The 16,591-nt window shown below is 52.8% G+C and overlaps 1 protein-coding gene across 4 annotated transcripts in view; it reads left to right on the top strand.

Moving 5' to 3' along the window:
• KIAA1671 (KIAA1671 ortholog) overlaps nt 1-16,591 on the top strand; it is a 203,770-nt gene that overhangs the window by 79,913 nt on the left and 107,266 nt on the right. The window contains exon 1 of one of the 4 annotated variants that reach the window (XM_045458793.1): nt 15,100-15,557. The exons of the other annotated variants lie outside the window; for them this stretch is intronic. Within the exon in view, the coding sequence (XP_045314749.1) occupies nt 15,507-15,557 (51 nt within the window). The 5' untranslated portion in view covers nt 15,100-15,506. Of the gene's footprint in view, nt 1-15,099; nt 15,558-16,591 lie in introns of those variants that run through there. 4 annotated transcript variants of the gene reach the window in all.

Here is a 16,591-nt window from a genome sequence, read left to right as displayed (position 1 = left end):
GGGGAGGGGCATAGAGAGGGAGACACAGAATCCAAGGCAGGCTCCAGGCTCTGAGCTCTCAGCACAGAGCCCGACGCGGGGCTCGAACTCATGAACTGTGAGATCATGACCTGAGCCGAAGTCGGACGCTTAACCGACTGAGCCACCCAGGCACTGCCCCCCCCACTCCCCCTGGAGCTCATACTTTAGTGTGAGAAGACAGACATTAAACAAGGAGCCAGACTCAAAAGAGAAAGACCAAGGACCAAGTGCTATGAAGAAAATAAAATAGGGTGTTGGGAATCAAGACTGGTTGGGGGACTATTTCCTAATGGGGGTTAGGGAGGGCTTCTCTGAGGAGGTGACATGAGCTGAGACTTGAAGGGGGAGCACCTAGCCATGTGGAAGTATCAGAGCAAGTGTCAGGCAGAGGAAAGGGCAAGTGCAAAGATCCTGGGGCTTATCATGTTTAATAATACTAATCCTACTACTACTAATATTAACCAATAATACTAATACTGATGATAACAATGATGCGGATGGCGTTGGTACTGGAGCGGACAGTGAGGAATGAGGGAGTTGGCAGGAGTCAGGTCACATTACCTTGATGGCCACTGTAAAGAGACTGGTTTTGGGTGAGCACGGGCTGCTTTGGTGAGTGCAGAGGAGGGAGATATCATACCGTCTGGAGGAATTCAGAAGAAAGTCCGAGCCAGACTCCATGGAGGAGGGAATTAGCTAAGAAGAAGGGAATCAGGTCAGGGGAATGGCACGTGCGTACATCAAGAGGCATAGGAGAACATGGGGTTTTCCAGGAGCTGCGAGGGGGGTGGGGGGCGGTTACCTGGAGAGTGGTGGAGAGGAGGCAGAAGAAGGCTGCCGGAGACCCAGAGGAGTGGAAAGAGACTTCTACACTGCCAAGGTGAGGCTCGGAGCGCCCCCTAGTGGACGTTTCAAAAGGGGTTGGAGAGAGTGAGCTGGAAGCTGGGATACCAGGTAGGAACCTGTTGCAACAATCCGGACAAGACCATTAAAAACAAAGCAAAGCAAAGCAAAACACATTAACTTATTGTGGTTAAATGTATGGAAATAACATAAAGCTTACCTTTTTAGCCATTTTAAGTGTGTTACTCAGTTTCATTAAATACATTCACAGTGTCGTGCTGCTGTAACCACTGTCTGTTTCCAGAATTTTTTCATCATCTCACACAGAAACGATGTCCCCGGTGAACACTGACCCCCTGTTCCTCCTCCCGCAGCCCCTGCACCCTCTGTTCTACCTCCTGTCTCTGTGAATTTGCCTGTTCTAGATAAGGCAGATAAAGGGGGCCATGCAATACTTATCCTTGTGCGTCTGGCTTATTTCACTTAGCGTAATGTCTTCAAGCTTCATCCCTGTTGTAGCAGGCATCCTGATTTCCTTCCTTTTTAAGGCGGGATAATATTCCATTGTATGTATAGAGCACATTTTGGGTATCCGTTGGTCTGTTGGTGGACCCCTGGGTTGTCTCCACCTCTAGGCTGTTGTGAGTAGTGCTGTGAACGTGGGTGTGCAAATATCTGCTTGAGTCCTAGCTTTCAGTCCTTTTGGGTGTGTATACCCAGGAGTGGGATTGCTGGGTCATAAAGCAAGTCTGTTAACTCTTTGAGGAAATGCCAAAACTGTTTTCCAGAGCGCTGCGCCATTTCACGTTCCCACCAGCAAGGTACAAGGGTTCTAATTTCTCTCCACCCTCACCAACACTAGTTGTTTTCCATTCTGTGTTTTTGATAAAAGCCATCCTCGTGGATATGGAGTGGAATCTCATCGTGGTTTTGATTTGCTTTTCTGTAACAGCCAATGATGCTGAGCATTTTTTCATGTGCTTGTATCTTCTTCTGCCCATTTTGGAGTTGGGTTGTTCATTTTTTGTTGCTGTTGAGTTTGTTGTAGGAGCTCTTTCTATATTCTAGATACCAATCCCTTATCAGTGATATTGTTTACAAGTATTTTCTCCCATCTGTGAGCTGTTTTGTTTTGTTTTGTTTTTTTTTTCACTTTCTCGATAGTGTTCGTTGATGCACAAGGGCTTTTAATTTTGATGAAGACCAGTTTATCTAATTTTTTCGTTGGGGCCTGGAAAATAATTTTTAAAAGTGATGTGTAATATGCATACAGAAAAGAGCACGAATCGTAAGCCAGATGGCCTGGGTTTGAATCCCAACTCTGCAGTCTACCAGCTATGTGACTGAGTGGGTTAACACCTCTGCCTCAGTTTTCCCATATGTAAAACAGGGGTAATAATGGAGCCTACTTATTAGAAATGCAGTGAGGTTAGATGAATTAATGTGTCTAAGGCCCTCTGATCGATAATGGGTGTCACTTGTTATCACTTTGCTGTTATTACTGTGACTATAGTCCATATATTGAGTATCTGCATGATAGACACTATGCTAAGATTATTCACTGTACAAACATTAATCCATGGTCCCATTTACTCCCCACAAACCCCAAGAGATGGGTGTATTCATTGTCCCATATTGTAGGTAAGGAAACAAGCTCGAGCCCTTCTGAGGTTTGCCGAGTGCCATTTCCTGGCACTTTTTTCTAAAGTGACCTCACTATATCTTGAGGTGCTAGGAAGATGCCCATTTTAGAGATGCCAAATGCTTAAGGAGGTGAGTGGACCAGGCACACACAGCAAGGAAACCACAACACCTAGATTGATCCCTGGCCTGTGGACTCCTCCCTTGCAAGTGAGGAGGGGGTAGGTCTCTCCATGTGGAAGAAGGGGCCACTAGGGCTCCCAGGGACTGAGACCTCAGAGGGACCCCAGCCAGGTGTTCACAGGAGGCTGATGAATGATGAAACACCTGTTCCCCTTGCAAAACCTGTCTGCCAGGGCCAGGCGGGTAACGTGGTGAACGCGCCCCCTGGTGGAACTGTGCGGGATTGCAGGCGCTGCCCCCCCTCAGTGGGATAAGCCGGAGCTTAACCATTTTTCTGTGTGTTAACCCATTCAGTCTCACTGCAGCCATCTCCTGGGTGAGGAAACGGAGGCCCAGGAGGGTGGGTGATGACGATCTTTCTAGTCCTTTTGTTTCTCCTCCTTGAGAAAGCGTGCCGACGTGTGAGAAGAATGCTAATTCGCGGTGGGCTGATGCTGACTTGACCCTCGGTGTGTTTGAGAAAGTGAGTAACAAACGTATGCACTTTCCCCTGCTAACAGTCAAAATTGCTTGTTTCACCTGTCACACCCGGCTGAGACGCACCGCTCGCTGGCGAAGTTGCCGGGGTCCACACCTGTTTCCACCTCCCAGGGTACGCATACGCATACCAACACACTCGCACAGAGCAGGAACCCAGATTCTAATCCGGGCTCTGTTCCCTGCCACTCGGTGGCTTTGCACAACTCCCTGAGGCTCACTCTCCTCGTCTGTGAAATGGGTGAGAGAAGCCAGCTCTGTGCCCCACGCAGGCTGTCACGAGTGGGTTAAGGCAGACGTCAGAAAGCTGTCTGTTGCCAAGGAGGAGTTAGTAGCCAAGGTCCTAGGCAGACTTTATAATCCATTCCAGCAACGTTTGCTGAGCACCTGCTGTGCGCCAGGGCGAAGTCAAATTCTCACCTCTTCCTGGAGGATGAAATTCCATATGCACTCAGGATCCAATCCAGTGTTCATATGATGGCCCACAAGACAGGGTGTTTCTGTCCTAGCGCATGTCCTGTGCTCACTCCACTCAAGCCACATCGGCCTTCAGAAAGGTCCCTTATCACGTCAGGTGTGTTTCTGCCCTGGGGCCTTGGGACATACTGTTTGCTCTCCTCCAGATTCCCTCTTCATTTCCCTCGCTCTCTACTTACCTCTTCTCAGGTCATCTCTCAACTCAATGACACCCCTCGGTGGGGCCTTCCCTGGTGCCATGTCTCTAGAAGGACCCCTGGCCCCCAGTGTTCTCTCCCAGTGTGCCCCTGGTCATACGCAGTGTCTTCTCATTGCCCAGAGTAGAGTCTCTGAGAGGCAGAAAACACCAAGCACGTTGTAGGTGCACAACACATATGTGTGGAATGAATGAATGAAGTATCACCCCCATGTTTTACAGATTTTATTTACTTAAAGCAGCTTCAGGGTCACCGCAAAATTAAGAGGAAAGTGCAGAGATTTCCCATATACCCCCTGCCCCGACACACGCATAGCCTCCTCCATCATCAACGATCTCCACCAGAGTGGGACGTTGGACACAACGGATGAACCTACAGGGACACGTCGTCATCACCCAAGGTCCGTGATTTACGTGAGGGCTCGCTCTTGGTGTGGTATGGCCTGTGGGTTTGGACAAATGCGTAATGATACGCATCCATCATTATGGTATCCTACAGAGTAGTTCCGCTGCCTTGAAAAGCCTCTGTGCTCTGCCTGTTCATCCCTCTCCCCCCACCAAACCCCTGGCAGCCTCTGCTCTTTTTTCTGTCTCCATAGCTTTGCCTTTTCCGGAATGTCCTAGAGTTGGAAGATGCGGTCAGCGTCCGTGGACAGGTTTTTGTGCGGCCCCAAGTTTTTAGCTCCTTTGGGGAAATAAATACCAAGGCGCACAGTTGCTGGATAATATGCTAAGACTGTGTATCATTTAAAAAAAATTTATTAAAAATTTTTTTTTTTTTTTTTTTATTTAAAATTTTTTTTTTTTTTTCAACGTTTATTTATTTTTGGGACAGAGAGAGACAGAGCATGAACGGGGGAGGGGCAGAGAGAGAGGGAGACACAGAATCGGAAACATATTAAAAAATTTTTAATGTTTTTATTTAGTTTTGAGGGACAGAGAGAGACAGAGCATGAGCGGGGGAGGGGCAGAGAGAGACAGGGAGACACAGAATCCGAAGCAGGCTCCAGGCTCTGAACTGTCACCACAGAGCTCGACGTGGGTCTCGATCCCACGAACCGTGAGATCATGACCTGAGCTGAAGTCGGAGCTTAAACAACTGAGCCACCCAGGCACCCCATCATTTTTTTTAAGTGTACAATTTAGTGACTTTTAGTATACTCCCAAAGTCATGCATCCACCAGTCAGTTGGAGAAGATTTTCATTACCCTCCCCCCCCACACTGCAAAGAAACTAAGCTCCCCTGAGGAATCAATCCCCAGCCCCATCCTTGGCAATTCTGCCATTTATCAACCCCCTTGGCTGTGCCAGCCTCTGTGCTCAGTTCATTTTCAGGGTGACTCCACAGGTGGGCACGATTCTTGTTCCCATCTACTGGATGACAAAGCTGAGGCCCAGAGAGGTGAAGTCACTTGCCCGTATCGCTCAGCTAGGAGGGGTGGTTCTGGGATTTGAACCCACAAGGAGCCTGTGCTTGGCCTCAATTAGATGTTTCCCAAACTCTGGTCATTCTGTCACCTTGAGTACTTGTCATATTTGTGAACCACCCGGACTAATATTTAGTTCATATTTTACTTGAGCTTGCTTTGCTTTTTTTTTTCATGTTTATTTATTTTTGAGAGAGCTAGAGAGAGACAGAGTGTGAGAGGGGGAGGGGCAGAGAGAGAGACACACACACACACACAGAATCTGAAACAGGCTCCAGGCTCTGAGCTGGCAGCACAGAGCCCAACACGGGGCTTGAACTCACAAACCGTGAGATCATGACCTGAGCGGAAGTCAGATGCTTAACCGACTGAGCCGCCCAGGTGCCCCTTGATTTGCTTTTTTTAAACATAGCACCTTTATTGAAATATAATTCGCACGTCATGCAATTCGTTCTTTGAAAATGTACAAGTCAGTGGGTTTTCGTACATTCACGGGTTTGTGAGACCATCAGCACAGTCCCTTGAGAACATTGTCCTCGCTCTCAAAAGGAAGCTGCACCCATTCGCTGCCCCCCCTCCCCCCTCCCCCATCTCCCCTCCTCCCAGCCCTAGGCAAATGCCGTTCCGTTTTCTGTCTGTGAATTTACCTGTTCTCGGAACCTCAGATAAATGGGGCCATCCAGTATTTGTGCTTTTGTGTCTGGCTTCTTTCACCTGCATCATGTTTTCCAGTCGTTGCCCCCCTCAAAGAAACCAGGCTCCCCTTAGGAGTCAATCCCCAGCCACGCCGGAGCATGGGTCAGATTTCCATTCCTTTTTATGGCTGAATCATGCCGCACCGTCTGGATAGACCACATTTCGGTGATCCGTGTGTCGGTTGGTGGCCACTTGGTTTGTTTCCACTTTTTTTGGCTGCTGTGAACCCTCCCCACCACTTTATAGTCCCGTTGTGCGGGTTTGATGTCCTCAAAATTCTAACCTCTCTCTGCACTTTCTGACAAACTGCAGGATCGCAGAGCTGTTGATTCGTTTGTTCACTTCCGCGTTGACCGTGCAAACCTGATGCTCAGTTTGCTGAAGGAGTGAGTGGGTGGGTGGGAGAGTCAAGAGAGAGACCTACCCGGGGAGGAGTCCCCTGGCCTGGTTGTGAGAGAGGGGCTCAAGGTACAAGCAAAACTGGGTCTCGAAGGGGAGAAGTCGGCCCGGTGGGGAGAGGCGGGAGGGGCCACCAGGCAGAGGTCCCAGGCTGAGCTGGGCTTGATGGCCTGTGTTGCAGCCCTGATTTGTTATGCTCGCCACATACTGTGGGGGGGGGGGTACCCCCGTGCTCTCAGGGAGGCCCCTCCATCACTGAGCAGAGAGAAGGGCTTAGAGGAAAAATGGAGAACTGAATAACGGGGCGGGGAGGAGGCAGGGGCCAGAGTTCCCAGGACCGAGTCCCTCTCCACCCGCCTCAGAGGTCTGGTGATTGCTAAATGCCCAGCTCAGGGACCACCTCAGGGCTTCTGAGTCCAGGTTCACAGGCGCTCTTGTCTAGATTCTGCCTCAGGAGCTGCAGGCAGCAGGCAGGGACGGAGCTTTAGTGACAAACAGGGAAATAGGAGTACGCGCGGCTGCCTATCCCAGCCTGTCCCTGCCCTCTGTCCAGTGTTTCAGGCACAATGCGAGATCTTAATCTTCATGTGACATCTCACCATTGTTTTAAAAATCGAAACTTGTTTTTATTTCATTTTGTTTTTTTAAATGTTTGTTTATTTTTGAGAGAGAGAGAGAGAGAGCACGTGCACACGCGTCGGGGAGGGGCAGAGAGAGGGGGGACAGAGGATCCAAAGCAGGCTGTACACTGTCAGCACAGAGCCCGATGCGGGGCCCGAACTCATGAACCGTGAGATCATGATCTCAGCCAAAGTCGGATGCTCAACCAAATGAGCCACCCAGGCGTCCCTTATTTTATTTTTTTAAGATTTTATTTTTCAGTAATCTCCACACCCAGTGTGGGGCTCGAACTCACAACCCCGAGATCAAGAGTTGCATGCCCCGCCTACCATGCCAGCCAGGTGCCCAAAATCTCACCATTTTTATGTGTTGGAGCAGGAAAAAAAAAAAAAAAAAAGAATCAACATTTTTTTCTTTTTTAATTTTGATATAGGTACTGGTGAAGGTGGGTGGGTGGGTCAGGCCACACTCAGCTGCCTTCAGTTAACATGCTGGGAATTGGCAATTTTGTTTCACACACATCACCTCAGTGAAGCTTAGGTAAATGAGGTGGCTTGGCTCAGGCTCATACGGTGGGCGGGGTGACAGGTGGGACTCAGTCCAGGGCTGTTGGACTCTTCTGGAAACCTCCACATTCGGGGGGCATCAGAAGTGACCCGAGTGTCCTCCAGAGGGTTTTCTAGTGCAATTTCTCAGTTCCAGCCTCCTCCTCGCATCCCTGGCCCTGTCCCTTGTTCCTGGTCCCCCACCACTCCCCATCCTCCTAACATTAAAAAAGGCACCATTTAAGGCCAAACAACAACAACAACAACAAAACAACAACATGAAAAACAAAAAGTCACCATTTTCCTTGTGCAGTACTCAAAGGCTACCACCAGAGGGCGAGACGGAGGTGATCTAGTTCCAACATTATTTTATTATTCATTTTTACCCCGCCTTTTGCATTAGGGCCTTTGCTCTGAAGAAGCCAGGTCTTCTGTGACCATTTGGATTTTCTTTTCAACACATGCCACTGATTTTGGTACACGTGTCACTCAGCTCCGTTCCCCATTAGGTCCCCTTACAGTTTCTATTTTCCAAGCCTTGCATGGAGTTCCTGGGCTGAGGTGGGGACATTCTCCTTCAGCCTGCACAGCCCCAGCTGCCCCGTTTGTCTTTACTTATGATGTTTCTCTTCTGAAGGAATTACTTGGTGGGGAAAAAATTCTGTTTTTATTTTATTTCTAAAAGGAGTGTGGCATATGTGTGTGTCTGGGGGATGGGCAGCCCATGATGACAGCCCTGTGAATATAGAAATGGCATTTATGACTTGAGCAGACATATTTCCAGAGATGCTAAATCTTCTAATTGAACACAGGGTCCCTTGAGAAGAGGAACATTTGGTCATATTTCAATTGACTTTGGTTCCATTGGTTCCATGCCACCTCTCCTGAGAAGCCCTCCTGGGTTGCATCCTTTGCGGTGAATTCCCGGCCCTCTAGCCCCCCCAGTGCTGTAGTGGTTTTCTCCCGTAGACCATGCGCTCCCTGAAGGCAAAGATCCCTTTTCACTCAGGCTGACTCGGTGTCCCCTCTGCTCTACAATGAATCCTCAAGGCATCCAGTGGCTGAGCCCTGGCGGTCTGACACCACCTGGTCTCATCCTCACAAGAACCCCACGAAGGAAGAAATTATCAGCCTCGCTTTACAGCTGAAGAAACTGAGGTGCCGAGAGGAGACACAGGTTGTCCAGGATGATGCTGCGGGCAGGATCGGGCTTAGGGTTGGCACGCAGGCTTGTCTGAGTTCAAGTCGCTGCTCGACACAGCTTCTTGACCCTTCTCCCTGCAGGTGCTCAAGCAAGGCTCCATGAATTAGCGGGGAGGGGGCTCTCCAGCTGGGGTCTAGGGGCCTCTGGGCTCACATGTGCCCACCTTGGGGATTTTTCTCTGGCTGTGACTTCTGTGTTTTATTTATTTATTTATTTAAGTTTATTTTATTTTGAGAGACAGAGAGAGCACAGGAGGGGCCGAGAGAGGAGTAGAATGAGAGAATCCCAAGCAGGCTCTGCACTGTCAGCAGTGAGCCCGATGTGGGGCTCGAACTCACAAACCAAGAGATCATGACCTGAGCGGAAATCAAGAGGCAGTCGCTTAACCGACTGAGCCAGCTGGGCGCCCTCTCTGCCTGTAACTTTTTCCCTCAGTCCTTTGTTGTTCTCCCTCCTCCTCCTCTCCATCCTCCTTCACCTCTTTTTTTCTTATTTTTTCTCCTCCTTTTCCAAAAGCTTATTGGAATATAATTTGCATACCATGAAATTCACTCATTTTAACTCTGTAATTTAATAATTTTTAGCAAGTTTACAAAGGTGTACAACCAGTGCCACGAATTCCAGAACATTTTCATCACCCAGAAAGAAACCTCCTACCCATTAGCAGTCATCCTCCACTCTCCGCCCACCACCCCCCTCTCACCAACCACTGACCTACCCTGTGTCTCTATAGTTTTGCCTTTTCTGGACATTTCCTATCAGTGGAATCGTGCACAGCGCGTGGTCTTTGTATCTGGCCTCTTTCCCTGGGCAGCGCGTTCTTAGCCATCTTAGAACATGTATCAGTGCTTTTTTTTTTCTTTTTTAATGTTTATTCATTTTTGAGAGAGAGAGAACGAGCAGGGGAGGGGCAGAGAGAGGGAGACACAGAATCTGAAGCAGGCTTCAGGCTCTGAGCTGTCAACACAGAGCCCGACACGGGGCTCAAATTCACAGACTGTGAGATCACGACCTGAGTCCAAGTCGGACGCTTAACCGACTGAGCCACCCAGACGCCCCAGCATGCATCAGTGCTTTGGTCCTTTGTGTTGGGCTGGCTCCTTCCCATCCATGGGTGTCTCCCCTGCCTTTCCCAACCCTGTGTGCCCCTCCACGTGGTGGACGGAACCCACTGGGGCATGAGGGGCCGTTGCCGGGTCAGGCTGGGTGGGAAGGGATGACAACTTGTTCTGCCTTCTACCTCCTGCTCCCCAGGTGTGTGCTTTAAATGTTTTCGAAAGTCCTGCCGTTGATAATGGCCTGTGGGTTGGCTCTGCCCTGGCCAGAGGGTCTCTGAGGTGCTTTTTGTGTGGGTGGGGGGATATAAGCCCGTAACCTTATGAGCCGACCCCAGCTTGGGCTCCTGCTGGCTTCCTGCCAGCCAGGGTGACTGAACCTAATATGCCGCTAGCCAATCACGGCCAAGGTGCTTTGAGCCCCTGCTGAGAGCCCCTGAGCACTTTACACGTAGTACCTCATTTCCTCCTCCCAGTGATGCTCCGGGGCAGCCACCGTCATCACCCCTATTTTATACTTGGGAGCCAGGGCTTGGCGAGATTAAATAACCAGCTCAGTATCACATAGCTAGCTACTGCTGGGATGAGGATTTGAACCCAGGCTTGTCTGCCTGCAGCACCTACGCCCTTCACTGGCACCCCGGGCTGCCTCTGTGAGACCTGCTGCCTCCTTCCTGGCTCTCAGTTTCCACCTTGGATAGCCTTCCGCCCTGTCTGTGCCCCGCTGCTTTCAGAGGCTGTCAACTTCAGGAGCACAGGGGCATGTGTATGGCTTCTGTGAGACCCTTTTTTTTTTTTTAAGTTTATTTGTTTTGAGAGATAGCGTGCGCGTGCATGCAGACGCATGAGCGGGGGAGGGGCAGAGAGAGGGAGAGAGCGAATCCCAACAACACAGGGCTTGAAACCACAAACCGTGAGATCACGATCGGAGCCGGAACCAAGAGTCAGACACTTAACCCACTGAGCCCCCAGGCGCCTGTCTGTGGGTCCCTTTTTTGGTGGCTGACGGGGTGCCGGGCACGCAGTAGGTCTGCCCTCGTTGTGTTATGGGCACACAGAGGCACGTGTGATTTCTTCGTCAGCAGGCCTAGTGCTGGGAGCAGTGGAAATTCCCAGCCCTTTGGGAAATGGTTACAGAGCACCTACTAAGCGCTGGGCTGTGGGCCAAGGCCCTGCCTGTGGGGAGCCCAGAGCCCTGTGGGGGAGATAGGCTCCCATCCCACCGAGCACCCTGACACACTCAGAGAGGGGGCTCAGTGACTCCTGCTTGCTCGGAGGGCTTCCTGGAAACACGCTGTTTGCATTGGGCTCGACAGATGGTTGCACTTCCAAGGCTGGCAAGGGCATTCCTGGCCGAGGACGCTGTCTGAGCAAAGGCCAGGAGGCTGAGGGTCCACACGTGCTTGAGGAACGGGTTTGGCTGGGGCAGTACGTGGAGGCCGTATGGGTAAGGGCATCGAAGGCCAAGCCCGTGGACCCTGAGGGACGACAGGCTTGTGGGGCAAGCAGGCCCTTCTAGCGTCTCGGGTGGTGGCCACGTCGGCTTCCTCCGTGTCCGGCCCAGGGCCTGGACACCACAGGCGCACGGGGAGCGTGCGATGGGTGACTGGGCTGCCCGGGCTCCTACGGGATCACAGATCCGGATGCCCGCGAGGGCCGGGGCCTGGTCCAGGCCTGGGTTGCGGGGAGCAGGAGGCACGTGGCCGCTCTGGTCCCCGGGCAGCACCACGTGGTTCTGCCCCGTGCGCACAGGAATGCCAGCCCGGTGGGCCAGGCAGTCCCGTGTTCCTAGACAAGCCGCAGCTCAGCATTGCTGCACGTGGCTCCTCAGATGCACGGACGCTGGCAACTTGTCCAAGTAAGAGAGCGCGGAGCCCCTGCCTTCCCTCCCCCGCCAGAAACCCCAACACCCAGACCGTGCCCAGGGGGCTGCCACTTTTCAGTCCCTTCCTTCCCGAATGCCGACGGCAAGTTTAAGCCCCCGCCCCTTGTGGGTGATTTCTGCCAAGCACCGATCTCTCTGGAGGTCTACATGGTTGTGGTACCATCCGTCTGTTCTTGGATGAACGAACGACGTTAGTAAAAGTTGCCCCGGGACCTGCTTTGGCCGGATGTTGCTCCTGGACGGGGGGGAGACAGGCTGTCCAGGGGTGGGCCCCCGGGGACGAGGGACTGGAGGAGGGATTGCAGAGAAGCAGAAAGTTCTGCCAGAAGAGGCACTCTGGGACGCTGTGTCTGGGAGCCCGCCTTTTCCCCGGGCTGGGGGCTGCCGGGAGGGGCAGGACGGTTCCATCTGAAGCTTCAGGGCTCAACGTGAGCGGGAGGGAACCAGGTGACAGGGGAGGGGGGAGTATACTCATTCTCCAGGACCCCCAACGAACCACCACATACTCAGTGGCTCAAAAACGATAGAAACTTGCTCTCTCGCAGCTCTGGAGGCCAGAGGTCTGAAATCCAGGCATCGGCAGGGCCAGGCTCCCTCCGGGAAGATTCTAAGGGAGGCTCCTTCCTAAGGGAGGCTCCTTCCTGGTCTCTTCCAGCAGTTGGTGGCTCCAGTCTGTGACTCTGTTCTTACATCACGACCTTCCCCGAGGCTGCAACTTCTGTTCCTCTCTTTTAGGGATACGCGTTAGATTTAGGGCCTTGCTTGGGTCATCCAGCATGGTCTCATCTGCAGACCTTTAACCTGATTACGTCTGCAAAGTCCTTTTTCTAAACAAGGTCACATTTATGGGTTCTGGGTGGGCATATCTTTTTTGCGGGGGCCACCTTCAACCCTCTGCGGGGAGAAAGACTGCTTCTGACTCAGGAACAGCACAAGCAAAGGCCCTGTGGGCACATGACTCACCAGGTGGGGGAGGGGCTGGTGTAGGGTCGAGTGGTGAAAGGCAGGCAGGGGCCTGGAGCTGGGGGGATGGGAGCCAGGGATAGGAAGGCATTCAAGGTATGTGTGCATGTGTGTGTGGGGGTGCCTTTGTCACATGTATGCAGGTGGCTCCTCTGCCAGGTGGAGATCAGTCCCATACTAGGGACTGACGCAGACTAGGTGGAGGCCACTTCCAGCCCGGAGAGGGGGCGCTGCTCCAGGGGGCATGCCCTTATGACTGTGACCATCTCTGGGTTGGGGCTTTGTGGTGTTCCAACTTTGGTGGCCGTCCACCCCCCACCGGCCTGGTCCTGGGTCAGCCCTGACTCCCATCTTGGACTTGCTGGTCTGGCTTTTTCACTTTTTTTTTTTTTTGAAGTTTATTTATTTTGAGAGAGAGAGAGAGAAAGAGAGAGCAGGGGAAGGGCAGAGAGAGGGAGGGAGAGAGAGAGAATCATAAGCAGGCTCCATGCGGTCAGTGCAGAGTCCAACGCAGGGCTCGAACCCATGAACCGTGAGATCATGACCTGACCTAAAGCCTAGAGCCCGGTCCCTTAATCGACTGAGCCAGCCACCCAGGCGCCCCTGGCTTTTTCACTCTTTATTCCTCCTACCCCTGCCCCTGTCTCCGTTGTCTCTGTCCCCACTCTCTCCCCAGCTGTGCTCTGTTGTCTCGTCCCTGATGGTCTCCTTGCCCCTCTCAGGCCATCCGTCTCCTCGCTTCCTCCCTCTTTCTTTGCGCTCCTCTCCTCTCCTCTCCCGCCGCCACCGTGCCCCTTCTTCACCAGATAGGCTTGGCTCTCAGGAACCGTGCTTCCCCCATCACCGCCCCATCCCTGTCTCTGTCATCCCCTCTGCCCCGTCCCACCCTCTTCCCTCTGGGTCCTCATCCTTGTCGGGCCAGTTGGAGACTGCATAGGAATAGCCTCCCCTCGGCCGCCTCCCCTCTCGGGGCTGGTGGGTAGTCAGTCAGCGTGTCACTAGGCAAGGGCCACCTGTCCCCCTGTTCTGTTAGCCCCTCAGTTAGGCTTGACTGTCGTTCGGTCCCTCAGTACGCCACACACACCCTAGCTGTACAGCCAGCGGGGATCCGGCCTCCAACTGGGCCGTTAGCCAGCGAGCGGGGCCCTGTCCCCTCTGGTTGTGCTGTCAGGACGCGGCTCTGTGCCTGTACCATCAGCGAGTCGGTCAGCGAGCGGGGACACGGGCCCTACCTTCCCCTGCACCCTCCGGGAAGGAGGGACCGGCCCTTGACTGACTGTCAGGCGGGCAGTGAGCGCTGCCTGCCGGATGTGGGATGTCAAGAACTTGTGAAGCCACGGGCTTGCCTTTGAAGAGCTTTGAAGTTCACCCCACGTTCTCCTCAGCTGCTGAGCTCAGCTCTCCCCTGTGGCGTTCAGATGAGCTTCCTGTCAGCCGCTCGGCCCAGTACTGTGTTGTGGGGCTGGTGTGGGTGCAGATGGGCCCAGGGGTCTGGGGGGTGGGAGCCTGGCTCTGAGCCAACGCCTCTGCCCAGCGCTATGTCCCCACCCTCCAAGGAGAGGCCTCAGGCCTGGCTCCTGTGTGGAGGGCTCACTGTGTGTGCCTGTCTCTGGTCCGGGCCTAGGCCGGCAGGTGGTCTGGAGCAGGGGGCTCTGGGTCTGCCTCACGGCTTGGTTGCCCCACTCACCTGGGGCAACTCCCTTTTGCCTTTGGGAGCCTCGGTTGCCTCATCTGGCTGGCGGAGATGATAACGCCTCTCCCGTGGAAATGCTGTGGGAATGAGACGAGAGGTTTTGGTATCATTGTACCTCACTGAATTTGCAGAACGCTGGAAGGTGGGGATCATCCATCCCATTTTACAGAAGGGGTAACCGAGGCTCAGGGAGGTAGAGAGACTTGCCACCATCACCCTCTTTGGGAGGAAACATCCAAGAAGGGTCCCCCCGGAGGGCCTTAGAGGTGCTATAATTTGCATTTTTAATCTCTGCAAATGGATGCTTCTCCCACACCCCCACGTCACGCAGCTGGCAGATGGCGACTCTGGGAGCTGGTCTCTCCTTCCCTCAGCAGTCCTGACTGCCCACAAAAAGGACAGAACCCAGAACTCATGTTTGGGAAGCCCAGGTTCCAGGTTTGGCTCGGTTTCCAACTCGTGTAGCCTTGACCAAGTCTCTAGCCTTCTCTGGGCCTCAGTTTTCCCCTCCCGTAAAATGGGGACAACCAGGCCCTCCTTCCACTGCGAGAAGCTTTGTTGAGTCAGAAGGAACTTGATCGGAGCCAGGAGGGGCTATGGATGTCAACTGATGGGATCCATCTGAGCTGATTTATTTCCTTTCCGTGTGAGGAGCTGGATGGGGGAGCTCCCCCTCACTGTGTGGTCTGCCACTCACTCAGACGCTCACGCACACACACACAAGCACAAACACGCCCTTTCGTAAAACACACTCAGACACACACAATTACACGCACACACGGAGAGGTGCACGCACACAGGCACACCCTGTCTCTTCCTGCCTCACGGCTGAGCACCCGGAGAGGGGGGAGGGCGCCGGGGTCCTCCCCCTCCCCCCCTCGACCCTGCAGCTGGGTTTGGGAGGAGTCGCCCCTGGGCCCGCCCCCCCTGGACGAGCCACCGGAGATGTTCCAGGCGGGGCTCACGGGACCTGAGCAGTGACATCCCCACCCCAGAGGTGGCTGTGGCCATTAGTGGGGCCGTCTGTCTGGCCGGTGTCCTGGCTGTCAGCCGGCCTCTGAATGATTCATGCCGCCTTGAACTTGACTCCGGCGTGACCAGCCGAGCGGGAAGAGCCGCCCCCTCCGGAGAAAAACTGGAAACGCACACAGTGCCGGCAGCATAACCCCGGGCGTCTGAAATGGAGTATTATTACTGTCCCAGCCTCCTGAAACTCTTGCAGTTCCTCTGGGTGAGTGTGGCCGCCCGGACGCGTACTTGTCTTCCTCTCTCCCGCCTCAGACCAAGTTGGTCTTGGGCTCTGTCTGGCCAGCAGTGTCTCTGTTGTCTTAAGAAATGGTGGCTGTTTTCAAGGAGGAGGGAGCGTTGGGGAAAGGGATGGGGGTTTGAAGAGCACTGAGTCCAGAGTCTCGTGATCACTGGTTCCCCAGGGCCGGGCACCAGTGGCCTCCCCTCTGGTCCTCAGGGAAACCAGAAAAACAGGGACAGCACTAGTGAGGTTTGCAGAAAGTGACATTTCTTTGATTTAAAGGACTATTCTTTCTTCTGAAATTATATCCCTCTTGCCTTTGTGGGTGAAAACATCCTGTCTTTTATGATGAAAAGAACAGATTTCGGTCTCCTTTCAAGGAACTTTGTAAGCAAGGGTAAAAAGTTAGAATCCTTTCATTGCGTTCTCTCCTCTGTATAACAAAGGGGGAAGAAAAAAACCCACAACTTTTTTTTTTCTGGTGAAATACCAAAGTCGAGGAACCCCGCGGAAGTGCTTTGTGGGGTACCAAGTGCTTTTTCGGATCTTCTGACGCTGAAACTGACCGGGCTGTGTGTGCCCAGGAACGTTGCTTCCCTCTCTGGGCCTCTGTTTCCTCATCTGTGCAACTAAGGGGTGGGTGGTAGGCGATGGCGGGTTGAGTGACATTCACCAGGGCTCTGTGAACAGAGGGGCTTAGCAGGGAATTGTCATGAGTGGGTCTTGGAGTTTTCCAGAACGCTTGCCACCAGGTTGAAAACGCCCAGGAGGGAAAGACTTGGGAAATATTATTTTTCCCCCTGCTGAATGTTTGCAAATACTTCAGATGCCTTCTCACCCAGGGAATTTTCCGGAGCTCCTAAAAATACAACTTTAGGAAACATTGTTCTTCACCCGTCTCTCCCCCAGCGTCTGTATTCCTCCTCAGGCTCCTGGAGCAGATGAAAAACAGGAGACCCTCCTGGTCCGTATCCTTTGATCACTGATGTTTGAATATTGTCATATTTTTTAATGTT

This window comes from Leopardus geoffroyi, chromosome D3 (genome assembly GCF_018350155.1).
Source record: "Leopardus geoffroyi isolate Oge1 chromosome D3, O.geoffroyi_Oge1_pat1.0, whole genome shotgun sequence".
NCBI lineage: Eukaryota > Metazoa > Chordata > Mammalia > Carnivora > Felidae > Leopardus > Leopardus geoffroyi.
Note: the sequence above shows the minus strand (reverse complement) of the source record. Positions and strands in the feature narration are given on the sequence as shown.